The sequence below is a fragment of the Cynocephalus volans genome, chromosome 4 (genome assembly GCF_027409185.1).
Source record: "Cynocephalus volans isolate mCynVol1 chromosome 4, mCynVol1.pri, whole genome shotgun sequence".
Taxonomy (NCBI): Eukaryota; Metazoa; Chordata; class Mammalia; order Dermoptera; family Cynocephalidae; genus Cynocephalus; species Cynocephalus volans.
Genome location: NC_084463.1, coordinates 3,353,613 through 3,377,618, shown reverse-complemented (window position 1 = coordinate 3,377,618; position 24,006 = coordinate 3,353,613). Strand labels below are relative to the sequence as shown.

General features: G+C 39.7%; 1 protein-coding gene across 1 annotated transcript; it reads right to left on the bottom strand.

Annotated features, from left to right (window-relative positions):
• Positions 1-6,431: 6,431 nt before the first annotated feature.
• Positions 6,432-6,971, bottom strand: LOC134375797 (large ribosomal subunit protein eL18-like). Its single transcript, XM_063094509.1, has one exon. It carries the CDS (start codon positions 6,969-6,971, stop codon positions 6,432-6,434), a length of 540 nt encoding a protein of 179 aa, XP_062950579.1.
• Between the last annotated feature and the right edge of the window lie 17,035 nt (positions 6,972-24,006).

Sequence of the window (24,006 nt, the reverse complement as noted above, 5' to 3'; positions counted from 1 at the left end):
TATTTTAATTGACACACCTCTCTGCCATTTGCCTTGTCGGGCTAGGGCTAGGGCTCACAGACGCCTCGAGTCCGTTGTCCAGACTGGGTCACAGACCCTCCACACACAGGTCTACAAGCTAGGTAATAGGAAAAGGTCCTGGGAGCCCTGGGTGAAGAAATAATAGGCTTTATTCAGAGCTAGTAGCAGCTGACCTAGTGGCTTCCCGGAGCGTCTTCAGAAGCTTCGCGCATCTGCGCCATTAGTCCTTTATACTCAAGTCCATAATCCAAAACCCCCGGGTGCACACGCACAGTCACATTAGACAATAGCAAGGAACACCTGTGCGCATGTGCATATTTACATCAGATGCTGGGCAAGATTCTGAACATCTGAGGGGCCCTGACCATTTTTTTCTATATTTTCCTAACATTCCTGAACTGGCTTTCTAAATGGAGCAACTTGATATGGATTTGTAGGCCATATGGCGGCGGTGGTGGATGAACAGTACCCAGGAGAGCTGGAGAACTGGAGAGCAGGAAAGGAAAAGAGGGTCATACTCTATGATCTCCCCATGCTTTTATGAGGCAAAGACGACCACAAGATTTAGTTCGGTTTAGTTTTGCTTTTTTTCTTTGAAGGGAGCGGGTAAGAGACTGGAATGAATATTCTATTTGACAATACTTGCTTCAGACTTGCAAAGTCCATCACGTGCAAGATGCCAAGTTATGCCATTCATTCTTGTAGAAGTTATTATCAGAGTGTACTTTAAGAAGCTTTATACTTCTGGATTGAAAAATACTTTAAAAAAAAGTTTACACAAATAGCAAGAAGATTAAGATGATTGTATACAGTGTTTAGTTATATAAATAGTAAAATTTAAGAAACTGTTATACAGGCAGCTTTCATTATTGTTTATGCTCAAGGAGACAAACCGAATGAGTGATTATAGTACTGAACAGGTTAACTTACAACAGAACATGTATAGCCTAATTGTGCTGATGAGTCATGATTTCTAAGTTTCTGTTTACAACACATCAATCAGGCACTCTGAGGACTGGATTAAAATTGCTAAAGATGTTACAGCTGTTAACTATGGGGGAAGGAATTATATTTTATGCTCTATCTTATTCTACACAGATCATTACAGAGCAGGAAGGTTTGAATAAAATGACCAGAGTATAACACAATAATCTAACCAGGGTCATGCTTGGAGCAATGTGTATCCAAGTATTGTTTATTTGACAACTTTCAAGGTCAGTAGAAGGCATGAGAAGAAACTGCTTCTGACAGAAGCATTAAAGATAGTGTCAAAACAGTTCAAGAAGTTTATATAGAAGGCCAACCATAAGCCCAGCATGTCAAAGTTGAGAAATGCATTCATTCTTTCACCGATTCAAGAATCAGATATATGTTGGACACTCACTGTGTGGAAGACACTTTGTGGAAAGCCAAAATTGCTAAGGACATTAGCTGGTAGGGAACGCTTTGCTGTGCTAATGTCTATACAAAGAAGTTGAAAAGAGAAGTGACGTATTTCTTTCTTACTAAAGGCCAGGAAAAGATTGCTTATCAATCATAGTGGCATATTAATAAGGTTCTAAACTTTTTTTTTTTTGCTAGTATGTGGCTCTTTTAATATTGTGATGATACTTTTTCAGTTATATTGCTTAAGATACAGTAGAATTAATGTTATCTAAAGAGCAATTGTCATGAGGATTATGTTAGGAGAGGCTTTCCTATGGGAGAGTCCTCACTTCCAGTGGCTATTCACAATGATTTAGGACATTTTATTTGAGTGAATGTTAAACTTTGAAATAAATATAACTCCTAGGTATGCACACAAAAAGTTTATGAAATGGAAGAAAATGTACATCATTCATTTCATTTTTTTCCATGGTCATAAGATGAAAATACACTTGTTCATAAAGAGTATTTAAGTGAGAAAATCAAATAATCGGGGCCTTTTGTTTTCGTCTATTTGTAGGTATGTTGCCTATTATTTACCTGAGAAGCAAAACAACCTGAATATTCAAACTTAACACATGACTGTTACGACTCATAATTCCTGCTTGACTTTTAAGTCCTCTTGTCCAGTGATTACCTCATTGGGATTGTATGAATCATCACCTTGTCTTCTGGGTGTTGACTAGAAGAAGACTTCCTGGTTTCTCCCGAGAGATTGTTTCCTTTTTGTGGTGATCAGCGTCACCATGACACTTCAATAGGGTACTCACATTCCAGAGCAGTGGAGGACATATTGAGCCAGGAGGCTGAGTTAGGGATGGCATGATTCCGTCCTATCCCTGAAATATTCAGTGAATATGTGCTCAGTGTAATGCTCAGTATCATAGTCCCTGGCAAAGGTAGAAAAGGTAAGGATACAGCCGAATAAAATGGGCCAGAAAAGAAGTTTAATCTTGGAAATCTTAACGTTAATCAAGGCCCCTCTTAAATTGACACTTGAGGACTGATCGAAAACAAAATACTCTCCCATTTGGGGATAGGATATCCTGAGATAGTTCCCAGGGCTTCTGTCTTTTCACTAATGTCAAATTAGGTGTGTATGGTAAGAAGAAATACCATGAGACTGTCACCAAGAGCTCCTTTGAAATTTTTCTAAATTCTAATCCACTCTACACCCTCATATTTTTCATGATCTATTTGTTAGAATTTTTCTTTATAAGCAAGGCTTAGTGTGCTAACATATAGATTCTGCTAAAACCATTACATGAGAAAGAAGGCAAACCCTTCATCTTCACATGCGGCATCCTCCCTCTCAGCACTTTAAGAGTATTAATTATTAATGGAACATCATGTTTGGGTACAAATTGAGATGTGGGTAAGAGAAAAGGAAGGGAAAGAGAAGGAGGGTGACTAAGGCCTAACCCAGGGATAAGTCAGTGGTTCAGAATGAGGTGGAAGCTTTACCTGTTGACTACTAACGTAGGACTACCATCCAATCCAGCAATCCCACTGCTGGCTACATACCCAAAGGAATGGAAATCATCGCGGTGAAGGGACACCTGCACTCCCGTTTATTGCCTTGTTAGCCTGTGAGATGCAGATGCTGTTTGTGGGCATGAGAAGCTGAGTCACCTTGCAAAGGTGCAGATGAGGCAAGACCTTTTGCTGTCTCTGTGCTGTGTTTTCTGTTAACACCAGATGTACACCAGAGAAATTCCAAAAAGGTTAAAAATGCCTTGGGATTGCATCTGATTAGTGAAGAGATAATGAATTTATGGCAGAATTCTGGGTAAATTGAAAAAGAAAGAAAGTCAGCTGAAGCAGAAGCTGCCTAAGCCACTTAAGCATGTTACATGGATCTAACCTGTCACAGCCATCACAAGCTGTGCATGACCCTGTCTCTTTCCTCCCCTCTTGTAAGTCCCTGTGGCACAAGGAAACTTCATTTCTACTTTTAGTGTATACATTTGTTAGAGATACTAACAGAATGAAAAATGATAAGAGAATACTTAAAAAAAATTCAGATGTGTTTGAATAGACAAAATAAAGAAGCATTTGTTTAGGGATTAAAAGTAGTGGGGGGCGGGGTGCGTGTGTGCCCACATGCTTGTTTTGGAATTTACGATCCATTTTTAAATTACTGAAACATAATTGATTATACATATTTGTGGGATAAAGAGTTGAATATCAGTATCTGTGTACGTTATGTGATGTTCAAATCAGGATAGTTAGCATATGCATCATTATAAAACATAATCATTCTTTGTGTCTGTATTACTCCATTTCTGTTGCTTATAACAAAATACCTCGAACTGGGTAATTTATAAAGAAACAATATTATTGCTTACAGTTTTGGAGGCTGAGAAGTCCAAAGTCCAGGGAACACATCTGGTGAAGGCCTTGTTAGTGGTAACAGTGATGCAGGGGTCTCCCATGGAAGAATGGTGGAGCAGAGAGATAGCTCTTCATGCACTCTCTGTTTAAAGCCCTCAGAACCTCGCCCATGCCCACCATTAAACTTCAACTTATTAATCCATTTACTAGAGCATGGTCCTCACAATCTAATCACCTCTCCAAGGCCCCATCTTTCAACCACCACAATAGGACTTCCCACCCTCTTAAGACTGTCACAGTGGGGACCAAGACTCCAATACATGTGCCTTGGGGGACACAATTCAATCCACAGCAGTATCCATTAACCAATTTCTCACTAAACTCCCTCCCCCTCTCACTTCTCCACTTCTAGTACCCACAGTTTTGTTCTCTCCTTCTGAATGTTTAATGAATTATTTGTGATTGTTTCCTTCCTTCCCGCCCTCCTACCTTCCTTCCCTCCCTCCTACCTTTCTTCCCTCCCTCCTTCCTTCCTTCCTTCCTTCCTTCCTTCCTTCCTTCCTTCCTTCCTTCCTTCCATCTGCCCCCACTTATGAGTGAGGACATGTGGTATTTCTCTTTCTGTGCCTGGCTTATTTCACTTAACATAATTTTCTCTAAGCTCACCTATGTTACTGTGAATGGCAGAATTTCATTCTTTTTTATGGCTGAGTAGTATTCCATTGTGTATATATACCACATTTCACTTATATAGCCATCTGTCAATCAACATTTAGGTTGGTTCCATGTCTTGGCTATTGTAAATAGAGCTGCAATAAACATGGAGGTGTAGGTATCCCTTCAACATGATGATTTCTGTTCCTCTGGGTATATACCCAGCAGTGGGGTTGCTGGATTGTATGGTAGTTCTACCCATAGCTGTGTGAGAAACCTCCATACTGTTTTCCATAACAGATGCACTAATTTACAGTCCCACCAACAGTGTAGAAGAGTTCCCTTTCTCCACATCCTCACCAGCATTTGTTATTCTCTCTCTATTTGATAATAGCCAGTCTGACTGGGGTGAGATGATATCTCACTGTGGTTTTGATTTGCATTTCCCTGATGATTAGTGACGTTGATCATTTTCTCATGTACTTGCTGGCCATTTGTATGTCTTCTTTAGAGAAATGTCTGTTCGGCTCCTTCATTTTTTATTTATTTTTTTACCGTTAAGTTGTTTGAGTTCCTTTTGTGTTCTGAATATTAATCCATTGTCAGATGTATAGTTTGCAAATACTTTCTCCCATTCTGTAGGTTGTCTTTTCACTCTGTTGATTGTTTCCTTTGCTGTGCAGAAGCTTTTAGTTTGATATAATCCCATTTGTTGATTTTGTTGTTATTGCCTGTGCTTTTGAGGTCTTATTCATAAAGTCTTTGCCCAGTCCTCCTAAAATCCTGAAGTGTTTTACCTATGTTTTCTTCTATGAGTTTTATAGTTTCAGGTCTTATATTTAAGTGTTTAATTCATTTTGAGTTGATTTTGGTATATGGCAAGAGGTATGGGTCTAGTTTTATTCATCTATGTGTGGATATCCAGTTTTCCTAGCACCATTTATTGAAGACGCTGTCCTTTCCCCAACGTATGCTTCATCAAAGATAAGTTGGCTGTTAAGTATGTGGGTTGATTTCTGCGTTCTCTATTCTGTTCCATTGGTCCATATCTCTGTTTTTATACCAGTACCATGCTGTTTTGGTTACTATAACTTTGTAGTATAATTTGAACTCAGATGGTGTAATGCCTCTGACTTTATTTATTTATTTATTTTTGTTCAAGATTGCTTTGGCTATACAGGGTTTTTTGTCGCTCCATATGAATGTTAGGATTTTTTTTTTTGTGAAAAGTGTCATTGGTGTTTTGATGGGGATTGCATTGAATCTGTAGATCACTTTGGGTAGCATGGACATTTTCACGATGTTAATTCTTCCAATCCATTAGCATGGAATGTCTTTCCATCTTTTGGTGTCCTTTTTACTTTCAGCAGTGTTTTGCAGTTCTCATTGTAAAGATCTTTCACCTCCTTGGTTTAGTTTATTCCTACATGTTTTATTCTTTTGGTAGCTATTGTAAATGGGCTTGCTTTCTTGATTTCTTTTTCTTCTGGTTTGTTGCTGGTATATAAAAATGCTACTGATTTTTGTGCATTGATTTTGTACCCTGAGCTTTCCTGAATGTTTTTATCAGCTCTAGGAGTTTTTGGTAGTTTTTAGGTTTTTCTATATATAGGATCAAGTCATCTGCAAACAAGGACAGTTTGACTTCATCTTTCCCAGTTTGGATGCCCTTTATTTCCTTCTCTTGCCTGATTGCTCTGGCTAGTACTTCCAATACTGTGTTAAATAGGAGTGTTGAGAGTGGGCACCTTGTGTTGTTCCTGTTCTAAAAGGAAAAGCTCTGAACTTTTCCCCATTTAGGATGATATTCGTGGTGGGCTTGTCATATAGAGCTTTTATTGTGTTGAGATACTTTCCTTCCATACCTAATTTGTTGACAGTCTTTATCATGAATGAATGTTGAAATTTGTCAAATGCTTTTTTTTTTTCCAGCATCCAAAATCTTTTTAATAACAGGACAGGATCCAGGGTTAGTTTTTGTAGCTGTGGCTGGCCCATCAGCCTCTGGCATGCTCGAACTTCTGTCCCTTCGAATGTATGTAGGGTTTGGTGTGGCTGTGTGGGGTTCCCGGGGCCTGGCCAAAGTGCCGGTACACCTCTTGCCCCTTGTGAGGTCCAGAGAGCAAGACAGTGCCACAGCCCTTGGGGAAGTCCAGAGCCAGCCGGTCAAAGGTGAGGATTTTGCCCCCAGCCTTGAGGATGCAGCTGCGGGCCCGGCTGGTCACATGCAGTGCACACACCTTTACTTTGGGCACCTCTTGAACCCGTACATCATCTGTTATGGTCCCCACAGCCACAGCCATTTCGTTTTCCCAGCCAGGAAGCTTCATCTTCTGGATCATCCAGGAAAGGGACAGAGGAGGCTGGTTGGTGTGACTCATAAACAACCTCTTCAGCACAACTTGGTTGAAGGTGGAGTTGGTTCGTCTGGCTGGAAACCTGTACAGCTTGACCAACAGCCTTAGGTGGATGTCCTGGCTCTTGGGCTCCTTGCACCAAAATTTTTGATCCTTGTTGTGGCAGATGTCGACTCCCATGATGGTGCCTCCTGCTCGGCCAGGTCTGGAAAGAGGCCAGATATTTTTTCTGCATCTATTGAGATGATCATATGGTTTTTGTACTTGATTTTGTTGATGTGATGCACCACATTTATTGATTTGTGTATGTTGATCCATCCTTCCACACTTCACAAGGATCTTGTCACTCTCCTGGTGCTCTGCAGTGTTTCCTCAGTTGTTTCAGTCAAAATAAATATCTTTGTTATTTTGGTTTCTTTCTGTGCATTTGTAGGAGGGGTGGAGAAGGCACTAGTGCCTCTTCAGTCAGGCATCTTGGGAAAAGAAAGTGTGTTCACTGGAGTTTCTGGGAAAGCTGAAAATCTCACTCCTACAATTCAGGTTTTACCCAGAATCAAATGCAGAAAACTTATAAAAGGACTTGAATTTTAGAAATTAAATATACTGTGCTCTCTCTTCTACTCCCTCCCCTTTCCCGTATATAAATAAAATTGGTAACATCACAAACAGTAGTGATCTTCTTGTGGTATATATGATTCATGTCTATAGTACTCCCTTGTGAAACTCCTCGTATCATAGTACCTAATTCTCATAGCTGCCTGAGGGTGGTACTTGAGACATTATTATTATTATCTTCATACCTGGGATTTTAGATTAAATCTGGTGTCGCCCTGGCCACTAATATAAATGCATACTGATGCTGTTCAGAAATGACTGGTTAACCTCATGTGGCAATTCTTTATTATCTTTAAGATAACCCTTACTTTTCCTTCCATAGAGTGTCTGCAAAATTTTTTTTGTCTCTATGTCTGCTGTAAAGTCAAAGGCTATATACCTTTTGCGTATATGTCCATGTATTTGTGTATAGATCCTTTATATTTACACATATATATAGATATATATTTTTTTTGCCTCAAATTCTAACAGCTTTTATCCATTCTTTAGGAATCTTATCTGATGATTTTTTATTTATCTATCCATTTTGGTTTTCTATTGAGCATAGACTGATGATCTTCTTTTTGTCCAAATTAATATTCCACAAATAGATAAGTTAACAGTCATTGCTATTAAAAATTAGTTTTGGTCTGGTCGATATGATAGTGCAAATGTGAGATTCACTCTCGCTGACACAAAATAGTGTATGGATTTTGACAAAAGTGGCTTGGATCTTTATGGCCTTTCCATGTAGGAAACTGTTTTGCTCTTCTGGAACTTTCCAGAAGTGGCTTGGATCTTTGTGGCCTTTCCATGTAGGAGACTTTTTCAGTGGGGAGGAGCTGAAATCTTCACTCTTCTTGGGAAAATTCTTTCTTTCAGCTAGTTTTCCTCTCCCCTCTTGCTTAGTGGTGGGGGGTATCAGGACACCTCTACTCATCCAGAGGAAATGCAGCAATTATTTGATTATAAAAGATCCAGATTCTTTGGAAGATATTCCTGAAAGAAAAAATGATTTGACCTGTTAGGTATGTAGAAGAAATCATGTTCTAATATATAAACAACTATGTTGTAAGGTAGATCAGAACTATTTTTCTCTATTTTATAGATGGGAAAGGGTAGACTCAAAGAGGTTAAGTTTCTTACTCAAGGTGACATACCTATTATGTATTATTGTAATTTTTACAGGTAAAATTAAAGAAAGATCTTTTGGCAATTTCATATGGTTCAACCTAACAAAATCCAGGGCTGCAGTGCATGGATTCTGTCTCCCATTCTAGAATCTTATCTTATATACCATTGTTTCTTCCTTGGATCTTTAATGATGACTTAAACTATCTTTGTTTAAATGCTGCTTAAATATGCACAACATATGATAGTTTATAGACCTCTGATTCATCAGCTTTTTAAAACTACATGAATAACAATTTTTTAAAAACTTAAAAATTAAATAAAAAGAAAACAAAAAAACTAAAAATCAACTTACTAACATGTATGTAATGAAACAGAGGGTGTTGTTTTGCTGAAAGAAAGCAATGAACTAGATTTAAAAAACCCCACCAATCCATTACTTTAATAAAGCATTCAATTTAATAGCATATCCCCCAATACATACAATACTAATGAATAAAAAACACTGTCTTAAGAAATTTCTTTATTGCATATCTACTAGTACACGTAATGTTTCTGCGTATAATGATGAAATTTATGTAACACATCTGCCTATTTATGACAACACGCCTTTTATAGCATTTGCCCTAATGTGTGTTGACTCAGTCTTTGCACTATTGTAAAACTTTCACTCATTTATATATTAAACCTCCACTTGGATTGAACCCATTTGCTTCTTGTGTTTTTTTTTTTTCTTAATGGCCTATAACAGTCAAAGTAGTTCATGACTCCACTGCATCATGTTATTCTCATACAAGCAAAAAAGCCAAACTCATGGATGTAGAGAGTAGAATGGGGGTTAGTAGAGGTTGGGGGAGGTGGGCATGGAAGGGGGAAATGTTGGTCAGTGGGTACAAAGTTTCAGTTAGGAGAAATGAGTATGGTGATCTATTGCACAGAAAGGTGACTATATATAAATAATATATATTAAATAATAATGTATATTTGAAAATTACTAAAAGAGTGGATTTTAAGTGTTTCTACCACAAAGTAATAAGTAAGTGAAGTGATGAATATGTGAATTTGCCTGATTTGCTTATTCCACAATGTATATGTGCATGGACTCATCACATTGTACCCCACAAATATACACAATTGCTATTTGTCAATAAAAATAAAAATTAAATTAAGAAAAGAGACTGTGGTACTGGCTTAAGTATCTACACACAGGTCAGTGGAATAAAATTGAGAGTCAAAATATAAACTTATACATCTATGATGAATTAATTTTCACAAGTGTTTTATGACAACTTAATGGAGGAAGAATAATTTCTTCAATAAATGGTGCTGAGAAACTGGATAGCCACATGTAAAAAAATGAAGTCGAGCCCCTTTCTCACACCACACACAAAACTTAACTCCAAATGGATCTTAGAACTAAATGTAGAAGTTAAAACTATAGCACTCTTAAAATACTGTAATGAATCTTTGAGATGCTGGATTCGGTGATGGTCTCCTAGATAAGATACTGAAAACACAAGCAACCATAGAAAAAATAGTAAACTGGATGTCATCAAAATTAAAAACTGGGGGCGGGAAAAAAGTTAAAAACTGTTATGCTTTAAAGGACACCACCAAGAAAGTGAAAAGACAGCACACAGAATGGCAAAAGTATTTTCAAGTCATATATCTGCATAAAAATATATTAAGAACTCTTGCAACTCAGCAATCAAAAAGACAATTAGCCCAATTAAAAAATGGTCTGAGGAAGAACTAGCCAGTTAGCTCAGTTGGTTAGAAAGTGGTGTTATAACACCAATATCAAGGATTAGGACTCCCATACCAGCCAGCTGCCAAAAAGGAAAAAAAGAAAAGGAAAAAAAAAAAAAGAAAAGAGAGAAAGAAAGAAAGAAAAAATGGTCAGAGGATTCAAATAAACATTTCTGTGTGGGATATACAAAAGTCTAATACACACCTAAAAAGATATTCATCATCATAGGTTATTAAGGAAATGAAATTCAAAACCACAGTGAGATAATACTTCAGACACATTAGGATGGCTGTAATCAATAAGACAATAGCAAGTGCTAGCAAAGATATGGAGATATCAGAACCCTCATATGTTGCTGGTTGGATTGTAAAATGGTGTAAATATTAGGAAACAATTTGGCAGTTTTTGAAAATGTGAAATGCAAAGTTATCATGTGGCCCAGCAATTCCACTGCTGGATACATACCTGTGAGAACTGAAAACATATGTCCATCCAGAAGTTTGTACATAGATGGCATGAATGGTCAGATCAGCATTATTTGTAAAAGTCAAGTCAAAACCACACAAATCTCCATTAAGTGATGAATGGACAAACAAGGTGTAGTATATACATATAATGGAATATTATTTCACAATAAAAAGCATTAAGTATGAGATATGTTGCATCAGGAATGAACCTGAAACATGCTATGTGAAAAAAGCCAGGCACAAAAGGCCATGCGTTATGTGATTTCATGGACGTGAAGTGTCCAGACTAGGCTAATCCATACAGATAGAAAGTAGAGTTCTGGTCAAGATGGCAGAATAGATGGTCCCCAGCATCACTCTCTCCCACAAATCAACCAATTTACAACTATAAAAATGTAACAACAGCCAGGCTGGGGCTGCTAGAGATCAGGGGAAGAGGAGCAGAGACCTACGGAGTTCATGAAGGTGGGAGAAGCCGTGATGAGAGAAAGAAAAAACTGCTTGGAGCATTTTGGGCTATGGCCATTTTAAGGCTGGAGCTGCTGAGCACATGGAGCAGGAGCCAGCAAAAGCTGCAGCTGTGCCTGTTGGATGGAGTTGCTTGAAGGAGGCAGGGGAGAAGAGTGCCTTGGTGGCCCCCAGGACAGCAAGACCACTAATAGGGTTCCTGTGGACCCACATAGGAACAAGTTGCCACAACAACTGAAAAAAATGGAGCCACTCAGAGGCTGGTGAGTCATCACAAGGGACCAGTGCATGGTCTATCCCATGGGAAGTGTTTGCAGCACAGGCAGTGGGGGAGATGGGCCCACCAGGGGAACACTGGGGCACAACAATGACAGTTGTTCTGCCCCCCAATCAGTGTAGGATGACTCAGAGGAGACTGGTCAGGAATATAGAATTGCATGGGGTGCAGTTTGATGAAAAGATTCAGGCCCAGATCAGAGTTTCTACACAACCCAGGTGTACCAGGTCTCTGGAGAGCCAGAAGTACCTATAAAGTCAACCCTTATAACCTGAGCTGTACCAAAAGCCTTCCCTAGGGAAGCAGCAGCAAAGCAGCAATTTAGCTAAACCACAGAGCTCAAGTACTGGTTCCCACAGGAAGTTCCCTCATTTTAGAAGTAAGCAAAGGACAAAAAATTAGTTCCAGCCCAGGCACACTGCCAGCACCAAGGAGCATGCCAAAAACATCATTTCCATGTAGGTGGCCCACTACAGCCACCACAATAACCACAGCTGCTGCAAAAGTGGCTAGACTCCATAACCACCACACAGATGGTCCACCAGTCACTGGAGTGCATTGACACAAGGAGAGTCACCAGCAGAGACCAAAGAAAAGAAGATGTCTCTCTCCACAAAGTCCATTCCAGAGTGACAGAAGAAGCATCTGCTCTACGATAATATTGGGGGACCTGAACACACCTCTCAGTGGTGGACAGATCATCTAGGCAACAAATCAACAGAGTAACCATTACTCTTTCAGAGGGAGAGAAGAAATCTAGGGTAATTAGAGGGGGGAGGGAGAGGGGGATGGAGAGAGATCAGACAAGGAGCATAAAAAGTAAGTATGATTTGTAACAATATGTATGTTAGTAATATTTATTTGATCAACATATGTCAATGCTGAACACCAAAAATATGTATAATCAATTATGATTCAATAAAATTTTTTTTAAAAAAGAAAGAAAGTAGCTCAGTGTCTGCCAGGGGTTGTGGGGATGGGGGTAATGAGCTGTGACTGCTAATGGGTACAGGGCTTTCTGCAGGGTGGTGATGAAAATATTCTACAATTAAACCATGGTAGTTTTACAGCTCTATGAATATTCTAAAAAATATTGAATTGTATACTTGAAAAGGGTGAATTTTATAGGATGTTACATTTCAATGAAGGTGTTATAAAAATTAAAACAACAATAAAATAATAATGACACAATCTGACCATACAAAACATGGTACCACAACCTGCTAATTTGCCACCATCCTTTGTGCCTTTCCCATCTAGGTTATGCCTACTGTAAACCTCTTTATTTATGGCAAACACACCCATTGAGTTTTTCTCCAAACAATGTGGTATGTGTCTCTCCCCGCCGACACACAAAAATTGTACTGTACTGACTCAAAACTATAACTATCAGGCCAGCCCATGGCTCACTTGGGAGAGTGTGGTGCTGACAACACCAAGTCAAGGGTTAAGATCCCCTTACTGGTCATTAAAAAAAAGTAAAAAAAAAAAAAAAAAAATATATATATATATATATATATATAAAACTATCTTTTACTGTTATTATTTTTTCCCTCTAGTTAATAAACAAGAAAAATATAGGCCTTTCTAACATTTAATTATTAATAAGTTGCATGCATAAGGCAGACACATACTCAATTAAAAATATTTCTTCTGTTCTTTTGTACAAGAAATAACTAACAAATACAAAATAAAAATAAACATAGTAAAGGAGGACTGTAATTACAGTATGAATGAAGAGATTGTCAGAAAATACCCAGCAGCTTCAAGTGAGGTGCTGAGTAATTTGCTGCCTGGCATTTGCTTGGTTCTGACGCCTCAGTTTTCTTTTTATTTATTTTATTTATTTTATTTATTTTTTATTTTTAGTTTTCTTAAAGATGACCGGTAAGGGGATCTTAACCCTCGACTTGGTGTTGTCAGCACCATGCTCACCCACTGAGCAAACCGACCATCCCTGTATGGGATCTGAACCCGGGGCCTTGGTGTTATCAGCACCGCACTCTCCCGAGTAAGCCACAGGCCGGCGGCCCCTGACACCTCAGTTTTCTGTCTCCTACAACAGCTAACCATCCCCAACTCCGGTTAACTCTGTACTTCAGTAGAAAAGTTTAGGGATATGTAGAGCACAAAATTTTCAACTCATGATCAAGCCAAACTGTTGCTGATTTTATAAACCTAGAAATGATAGTTTCCTATTTATATTTTATAAAATCCCAGTTACTGATTTTAGTACACCCCCTGATTTTACCTCTTTTAGAGGAACTGAACTGCTACATCCTTCCGTATTTTTGACTCTTCACATTGGCAGTTGACTGTTTTTTCTGTATTTCTTGTCTCTCACAAAGCTGTTCCACTAAATACTAGGCTCCATCACAGAAGCTCCATTATCTCTTGTCCAATGTCTGTAACTTTGACAGCAAGTGCGGAGCTCTACTTCATTACATGTGACCAGCTCCCCCCGAAGTCCGACTCTGACACATTTTCGTAATCCCTACTGCTTCCTGTTCCGCCCTGTTAACACCACCTATGTGTACCTGTGTGTTTGAATGCCTGTGACTGTTGCTTATGGAGAATTTCCAAGTAACCTGTCCTGCGCCAGTGGTCTTACCCTGTCTTTTTGCCTGATCCATCTTAGAGATAAATGAATCCTAGTATAATGCAAAAGTAGTTCAAGAGAAAAAAAGTTTCTTTTTAAAAAAAAATAGTGTTACTGAGGCATAATTGATATACAAAGAACTATACATATTTAATGAGTACAACTGATAAGTTTGAACATATGCAAACACTCATGATGCCATCACTGCAGTCAAATTTACAGATATATCCATACCTCCCACAGTTTCCTGTGTCCTTTTTGTTTGTTTTTTGTTTTTTGGGATTGTGTGTGTGTGCACGCATGTGTATGTGTGCACAAGTGTGTGTGTGAAGAACATATAATATGAAATTTACTCTCTTAGCAAATTTTAAAGTGCACAGTACTGTATTGATAATTACAGGCACAATGTTGCACAGAATATGTCTAGAATTTACTCATCTTAGACAGCTGAAACTTTATAGCCACGGAACAACTCCTGTTTCCCCTGTGCCCCTACCTGCAACAACCATTATTGTATTCTCTGCTTCTATGAATTTGACTATCGTAGAAACCTCATGTAAGTGGAATCACGCAGTATTTGTCCTTCTGTGACTGGCCTATTTCACTTAGCATAATGCCCTCCCAGTTCATCCGTGTTGTTGCAAATGGCAGGATTTCCTTCAGGAAAAAATGTTTTGAGCCCTTATAAAAGAAAGAAGTGATGATTCAGAACCAGCATAAGATTGCTAATGTATGCCCAGAATTTTTGTTCCATTAGAGTTTTACTGGATTAATAGAGTAAAAGGATATAATAGTCGTAGGTTATATTGATTTTAGTAAACTATTTTCTAAATCTCTTGTAATAATCTTATGAACACGATACAGTTGTGTCACAGGTGAAAATACGGAATAAAATCTCATAGTTAATGTCAACTCAAGGAGCATCTAAAGACTAATCATAACATGAGACATCTTGAGTTGTTATTTTATAGGACTTTAATTTTATCTGGAAAAAGAATTCTACCAACAAATTGGATGATGTCATACAAGAAAGTATTATGAAATTTATAGATTACATTCATGGTAAAAAGCTCTGGATCCAGAGACAAACAGCTAAAAATGCCAATGAGTACCAAAAGATTCATTAAAAGGAACATAGTATCCAAAAAGAGGGAAGCAATGGTCACACTAAATCAACAGCATCTGCTGAATTGTGCTTGTTTCTGGCGACTAGGTTTTATGATGGTGATTTACATTATTATAATTATCCAGGAAAATTAAAAATTTAGATCAAAATACACCTAGTATCTACATGACTTGTAACACAGATTAAGATTGGATTTATTTTATGTGACCTCATATGGCAGAGCTATAGCCAATGAGATACATTTTGTCTTAACATCAAAATCTCTCTAACCAGTAAACATGCCTGAAGGTAGTATGTGTCGAATTATGAATAAGATAATTTTCTGTCTTCAGATGTGTTACAGCAAAAGATGAGTAACCATTTTCAGATAGCTTTGGGAAATTTCTATAATGTTGTGAAGAGTCTGGACTTCATGAAAGTCCTTCAACATGCTGAGATTGAAACATGGAACAGATGGAACTCAGATACTCCCCCTTTTTCTACTTGGAAACCTTGGTCTGGGTAATATTTCTGTTTTACACCCAGTGCCCTCTAAGAAAAATAGCTCTTGATGTTGCTGGTCACAGTTCAAAACAGGGACTCCTGGGCTCTTTTACTTAAAGGATAAGAAAGCTGATCTTAGTCTCTGAATAGCTCACATCGATATTGTGGATGGAAAGCCAGGTGTCACTCTTGTGGCTTCCTCATAATGGCACCCAAGGCACTTGGCAAAGTGACATTTTTTCCCCAGGGTTTTGATATATAAGAGGCGTCATCACAAGCATAGACAGAAGCTCCCTCAAGATTTCCTTTCACAAGGGATGAGCTATTGGGATGTAAGAGCAATTAAAATGTGCTTTCTTCATCCTTTGAAGACACTCATATTAGCTCCCTTGTGTATAATATTCTCTCTCAGTGTTGAAATAGCATTTAGTAAGTTAGGGGATGAAATTAAAGCCTAGCGGACGTGGTTCTAAGAGGTCTTCAAGACAACAACCTCCTATCTGAATATAATTTCTGAAATATTTAAATACAATTTTTATCTTTCTGTTTATTTAAGGCTTGGAAAATATTTGATTGTATGCAATCATCAGTAAAAGTTGCTCTTTAATGTGCTTTTTTTAAAAAACGTTTTTAGACACTTTATGGTAGAACCTCAGTGAAGGAGGTGGTGGGAGTGCTTACCTGAGTAACTTTGGAAATGAGTGGGGATTGCAGGACTAAAGACAAAGTGAGCTGTGCATCAGCACTGTACTGTAGTTGATAAAGTGGTTGATAAAGTTGTTTCCCCTGGAGGTATAGGCTGACAATCCTGAAACCAGTGTAATTGTATACTAGAAGTGAACAAATAAATAAATGGATGTTGGATAATGGCAGCTAGGTTTCTTGAAGTGGAAGGTTATAGATAGCAAGGGGGGATTTCTAGAGTGAACCATATGGTACTGAGAGTAGGAAAGATCAATATGAACTGATGTTTAGCTTATTACAGACACACACACAAGTATATATAATTATAGATACATTATTACAGATAAGGGTATAAAATGGGTTAGTATATACATGTGTGTTTCCTAGTTCAGTCTGCTGAGAAGACTAGAAGCAATGACACCCAAGTAGCAATGAGCACACCCAGCTCCCATGGGTGTGCTGGGCTTCTAATACTCTTCTTCAATAAAAGGAACCAAAGCTTTTTGGAGAAACAGCTAATCATAAACTGGGCCAAAAAATATACAAGATGTTTGGAGCACCTTTTAGTGCAAGACAGCAAGGCTGTGTTAAAACAAAATGATGAGAGTATGTCAAAGGGGCACAGAAGGCCAATAAAAGGGCTTCCAATGGCCAACGCTGTAATAAGTTGAGCAAAAAAATAAATACACTAGTACTGGAATATAAATCAAAGCATAAAGATCCATGTGTCCACACTGATTTAAATAAGAGAACAAACAAACAAATAGGGAAAAGAAACAAATCTCCAATTCAGAATTCCAAATTATTTATGTAGATGCTCTTCTCTTTAGTAAGTGGAGCATGATTACTCACCACCTGAGTGTGGGCTGCACGTAATGGCCCTTGATATGATGTGACGAAAATGGCACTTTGCTTATGTGATCTTTATCTCAACAAATATATCCTTTATATAATCATGAAGCAACACGTCAGGGAGACATAAGTTGAGGGACATTCTACAAAACACCAGTATAGAAGAGCCTAAGAAAACATGAAAACTAACTCTAATGTTATATCCTGGATGCATTGCAAGAACAGAAAAGGGACATTAGGTAAAAACTAAGAAAATTAAAGTATGGAGTTTAGATAATATATCAATACTGGTTGTGACAATGTTCCATTATAATGGTAGCAATAGGAAAACCTGGGTGTAAATATGTGAAATCTCAGTAATATTCTTGCAACTTTTCTGTAAATGTAAAACAATTCTAAAATAAAAGCTTGTATTACAGCCAAAATCCTGATTTCTGCAAAAAAAAATTCTAGAAAATTTCTGTGCATTTTTTGGCCTCCATACATACCCTTATATCTTTCTATAATCGCTCCTTCTTATGTTTCAGACTCTAGTTTCCTTTTTTAAATCAAACTACTACTTCAGTTCTTCCATCACTTGGTTTCAATCTTTTGTATCTGAACAGTGTCTGAAAATCACCACCGCTTCCCAAAACTTCAAGCATGATAGGAAGCTAACAAATCAATAACCTCAGCTCAAGGAATGGGGCTGGCAGCAGTGCGTTGCTCACAGAGTGGCTCTCATACTTTTCTACAGACATTACTTCATTAGAATCATCTTGCTAATTTTAATCCAAGACATTTGCTATCTATCTATCTATATCTATCTATCTATCTGTCTATCTATCTATCTATCTGTCTGTCTGTCTGTCTGTCTGTCTGTCTATCTATCCGTCTATCTGTCTATCTATCATCTATCTATCAATGTATCACCTATCTCTCTAAAAATAACTCAAGTTGATGATAACGATCAGGACTCTGAAGAGTGTTGGATTCATTCATTAAAATATACATTAAAATATGAATGGGGGGACTCTTGGTGTAAAACTAAATGATTCTTTTACTCTGACTATTTCACTTTAAGCCTCTCTACTTATACAAATCATGCCATTATTCAATCAAATAATTTCTCTTAAGAAACTAAAATGAAATTTGAGTTGAAGGGATACAGAAAGTTGTACGAGCCAGTTATGGTGCCTGCCTTCATGGAGGTCAGTTAGAAGGCTACACTAAAACATTTCATAAAAGACTAAACAATGCAAGTCAGAGTACAAATGAGTCAGAATTTGAGGGACAGTCTACACCAGCATTCATTATGCACTTTAGCAGTCAGGGAAGGCTACGTGAAAAAACATATCAACTATAAATAGAAATAGTACTTCTAGGTAAGGGGAGTAGAATGAATCTAAGTAGAACATGAAATGAAGCAGGGTGTTTGTGAGATATCAAAGCTGTTCTGAGGCAAATAATGTATTTTTCTTGAAAAATAGTGAGATAAAGTTGGTGTCACTAGGTAGGTAGGATTTTGATGTCAATAAAATTACTTTGTACTTTGAAAGCTATGTGCAGTAGTTTAGTTTTAATGAAACTTAGCTCATTCGTTTTTTCTCTTTCAGTTTTACTAAGGTATAATTGATACACACAAAAAACCAAACTGCACACATTTAATGAATACAGTTTGGTAAGTTTGGACATATGCATACACACGTGATTCCATTACCACCCTCCAGGCAATAACCATATCTATTACCTCCAAAAGATTCCTTGTATCCCTTTGCTTTTGGGGTGTGTGTGTGTGTGTGTGTGTGTGTGTGTGTGTGTTAACATTCTTATGCTGAGATCTACCTTCTTAAATATTTAAGTGCACAACACTGTAATGTTAACTACAGGTACTATGCTGTGGAGCAGATAGATCTCTAGAACTTATTCATCTTGTATAACTGTAATTTTATACTCATTAAACAGCAACTTCCCATTGCCCACTCACCCCATCCCATTTCTATTTTCTGCTCCTATAAGTTTGACTATTTTAGATACCTCATATAAGTAGAATCATGCAGTATTTGTTCTTTTGTGACCGACTTATTTCACTTAGCATGTCTTCCAGATCCACCCACATTGTCTCAAATGATAGTAGGATTTCCTTCTTTTTAAAGCTGAATAATATTAAATTTTATGTATATATTGCATTTTCTTAATATGCAAATGGTGAACATTAGGGTTGTTTCTGTATCTTCACTATTGAGAATAATTTTGCAATGGACATAGGAGTGCAAATATTTCTTTGCTTGTGCATATATAGCCAGGAGTGGAATTTCTGGATCATTTGGTCATTTATTTTCATTTTCTGAAAACACCAAGTTCTTACTATGTGTCAAACAATAAGTTAGGTGTTGTAAGAGACACAAAAATGAATTAGACAGAGACCCTATCATCAAGGTGTTTACTCTCCAAGGTAGAAAACAGACATTATTTTGTTTTTCTATTGGTTTCTAGTCTTATCATCATTGTTTCCTCCTTGGTGCCTCAGTTTACTTTCTCCTACCTTATTACTCTATTTTTGACTGTGTTACTTAATTGAGCCTCTTAAATTAATTTTCTTAATGTAACCATAGTAAGAAAGTATGAACACAACTAACTATTTGAATTTTATATTCTAGATTTGAAATCAACATCTGAAACCGTGTCATGAAAACTCTGCATCTATAGGAGAGGTTGGGGACAGCTCCGTGTTATAGAAGGTAAAGAAATGCAACTTTTCATGCAGCCACATAGAGGACCTGGGTGCACCAGTAAACACCCTGCCTTGGGCACAGTTTGAAGCATCAGGGATACCTGAGTATTGTGGCGACACAGGTAGGGGGGCACTTGGGGAGAGGGTCTACTGCAGCTAAGGGTCTGGGAAAGCAGGGAAGGGTCTGTCTCCACAGCAGTCATGACATTCCTTTTTGCCTGTAAAGAATTGGACAACTGCATATTTCCTGAGAGCTTCTGGGAGGCTGATCACACAGACACCTCTGGTATCCAAATCACATTCTGCTTCCTGGTGCCCAGAGTAGCCCATCAGGGGCCCCTCACATTCAGCAGGCGAATGCCATTGGTCCTGTTGGGGCAGGTGTATGTATGTGCAGAGCCCTTGGGGACAACAGGCCTCACCTTCCAGGTCCCCCGGTTCTCAAGTCCTCAGGCAGGAGCCTCTCCTTGGCCAAGGGAAGATACCTCAGAGACCATTTTGGGATAGAGACAGAGTCAGGTCCCTTTGTACTGGGGGTTGGGGGAGAGGGTGTTGTGATGGCAAAATTTGGAATCCCTGGCTGTAACGGTTAGGTGTACTCTCTGAAGCTTTCAGGGGCATTGTAATCTTTGGATTATCTTCGTCTTACATATTAACCATGAGGAATAATATGGAGGGCTTGTTGGCTTAGGAGCAAATGGACATTATCGAGAAATACCAGTAGGTAAAGGTCAGGCTGCTCCCTTGAGGCAAGCAAGTCCTGGCCTCTTCTGCTGTGCCTGAGGCCAGAAAGGCCTGGGCTCACTAGGGACACAGGGGAGGGAGCAGTCATCCAAAGCCACCCATACCACCCCCCACGTCACCATGGCTCCTTTATTCCAGGCCCTCTCTGGGTTGCAGGGACATGGAGCTGGGATGCTGGTGAAGAGTTGGGATGAGGAGTTCAGCATCTACAAATTTATTGACCTGCTTGGGTTTCTGCAGTGACTTCTCTGTGACACCCCAATCTTATCTCAGGGTTGGGATCCATCTTTGAAAATGCCAATATGAGGCAGGGTATGTCTCCCAGGCTTGAGCCAACCTTCTTCCCAGGGTCCCTACTAGTCCCCAGGTCCTCTGGAGGTCCACCCCCGGGTCAGCATTTCGCTCAAGTTTTGCAGCTCATGCAGGAAGCTCTGGAAAGAGGGTGGGGACCAAGCTGTGGTTGGGCCAGTCCTTTGAGTGCTCAGCAGTGATGTGTTTATGTGTGCAGAAAAAAAAGCACAACTTGACAGTCGAGCCCTGTCCGCAGAAGGAGCCTGTCCTGCTGTCAGCTCAGCAGAGTGGGGCCAGAGGGCAGGACGGCACTTGGTCCAGCCTGTGGGCACTTGTCCAGCAGGTCTACCTGAGCTCAGAGGGGTGAAAAGAAGCACAAGGGACAGGGAAGAATGTGGCCATGTAGTGAGATGAGGGGCAGGGTAGGGCCCTCGCCTGGGAATGGAAGGGTGAAAGCCATGGAGGCAGGCAGAGGCTGCATATGAAGGCAACCTGCCTCCTTGATCTGGTGCTGGGAGGTAATCTGAGGCCTACTGGGGAGGACTCCATCCTGGAGTCTGTCTTTCCAGAGGTCACAAGATGGAGAGAGGGAAGGAGCCTGGGGGAGCTGTGCTGCAGGTGACCAGATGTGATGGGTGACTCAGGGACGCATCTCACTGAGGGAACCTGGGGAGAGGGTAAAGGTGCTGGGGGAGGACAGCGTGGCTGCAGGGGGCCAGGGGCAAAAGCTTCCCTCAGAGTCCTGAGCCTCAGAAGGCCACGGTCATTCCCATGGCCCAGCCACAGTGCCCTCTGAAGACTCTGCTCTCCGCTTGCTTGGTGAACACTGCAGGTGGAGGGAGGAAGTGACAGGCCGAGACAGGGCAGGAAGGTGGGAGGATTTGCACATGCAGCTCTGTGGTGACCATCTGCTGGCCAGCAGGACCCCACATTGAGGCCAGGACCCCATCTAGGCCTGCAGGTTTGTGGCCTGAGGATGGTGTGTCCTGTGTTCACCAGGCCAGGCCACTCACACTCACCCAGTCAGAGGGTTTCAGCCCCAGGGCCTACACCTTTTTTGGCTCCTTCCAGTTCTGTCACATCATGGTCCCCTCAGTACAAGATTGACACAGCATCCAAGGGCCACTCTAAAAAGGCAGCAGCTCAGCTAAGTTCATCATTTCTCATTCTATTATGGCAAGCACAGAAGGAAGTCACACGATGCCACAAATGGGTGAAGATGTTTAAAAACTGGGATAAGTTTAAAAGCAGCCAAAAAGTAAAGTGGAGAGTTGAGGGTCCCCTGTGACCACTCTCTGCATAGGTAGGGTGAATGATGTTTGATCTCTTCCCTGGTGCTGCCTGCCTCTCAGGTGGTGGCAGTATCCTTTCCCGACCCCAAAGAGACACAGGACTGTGTCCCCAGCTTTCCTGCACACCCCTGCAAGGGTCAGCTTGCTGGGAGAGGATCTGGTGCCAGAGCTTGGACTACCCTAGGTCTGGGATAGGGAAACCTCCAAAGGTGGCCCCAAAGGAAGGAATAAGTGGAGATCACAGTTCAGAACCCTGAGCCATCATCCAGTCAGTGTTCATGAGAGACAAGGCCTAGTTCTAGGTAGATTTAATCTCTCCCAAGGAACCATAGAGACAAATGCTGGAATCTTTCAGAACCCTCACTCTCCAGTTCTCAATTCTGGTCAACACTCAAACAAACAGGAATTAGGTGGCACCTTTTCCAGCAAAGTGTGTCACAGCATTTTGGGCATATCATACAACCATCCTAATATTGAAAGGGAAAGCACACAGGTTAGAAGGAACAGCAGGAGCGGCAGGAGGCAGCTGTGGTGGAGGAAGGTCATTTCCATCTGGCAGGATTTATAGATTGTGAGAGTGAGCGGTGCCCAGGGTGTGGGTGCAGCTCCTGCCCTCCAGCACAGGGGTTGCACATGGTGGGTGCTCTGAGCACACTGGACAGTGACATGTCAGACAGGGATGAGCCCAGACCACATGGGACCTGCCCCAGCCATGCCTGAACACCTGAATTTCAGGAAGAACAATATAGTAGAAAGAAGAAGTTTAAAAATGCAAAATGACACAGAAAACCAAAAGAGCTAGGAGGAAAAAAAAAAAAAAAAAAGAAAACCTAGTTTTCTGAAAAGGCCAGTTTCAGCACAAAATTTCTCCAAAGCATAAAGCAAGAAAAAGAGGGAGAATAAAATGTGAGAAATTCATAGAAAAGGGGCACTGAATAGAGGCAGGATGAGGATAAAGTGAATTAGGAAGGAAAGCTGCCTGCATGTTGCTAGGCATATTTTGAAAATCAAGGAAATTATAAGTTCTCAAGCAACACTGAACGACGTAGAAGAAAGAAAAGCCTTCCTTGAATGACTACCAAAGTACAGATTGGAAAGATAGGGACCGGCATCAGTCAAGGGCTGGACTGACCATGGCTGAGGTGCATAAAATCTTCTCAAAATGGACATCTCCTCAGCCTGGGTCTTTAAGACCCAATGAAAGGGGAAAACTCCCAAATTCTTGCTGAAGCCACGAGCCTCCATACCAAAACCTAGTAAACATAGCACCAGAAAGACAGACCTGGGTATTAATTTCACATGGAACTTTATATAGAAAATTCCAAATGTATTCATCCCAAGTCTAAGGTATGGAGAAGTTAAAAAAGAGGATATATCCTGACTGGGGAAGATGCATTCCAGAAACCACAGGAGGCTCACCAGTCTATGCATACTCCGTATCCCATCAACACAGTAAAAGGGGAAAGGCATGAATGATATCGGTAGAATTCAGAAAATTGGTACATAAAATTCAGCAGCCATTTACAAATCATTAACTAAAATCTGAGTAGAAATAACTATTGTTTAAACTATTTTGGAAAAAAAAAAGAAAATATCTTAAAGGGCCATGAAATGCTGAAGCCATTTCCATGAAAATCAGAAAGAAGGAAACACTGGTATTTGCTATCCTCCCTGATTTCAGAAATTTTAGGGTAGATTTAACTAACACAATTAGACTAGAAAATAAAGGTAACTTAACACAAGT

What these genes read in the sequence shown, in the direction of transcription:
- LOC134375797 (XM_063094509.1), bottom strand. Translation starts at nt 6,971, where the DNA reads ATGGGAGTCGACATCTGCCACAACAAGGATCAAAAATTTTGGTGCAAG.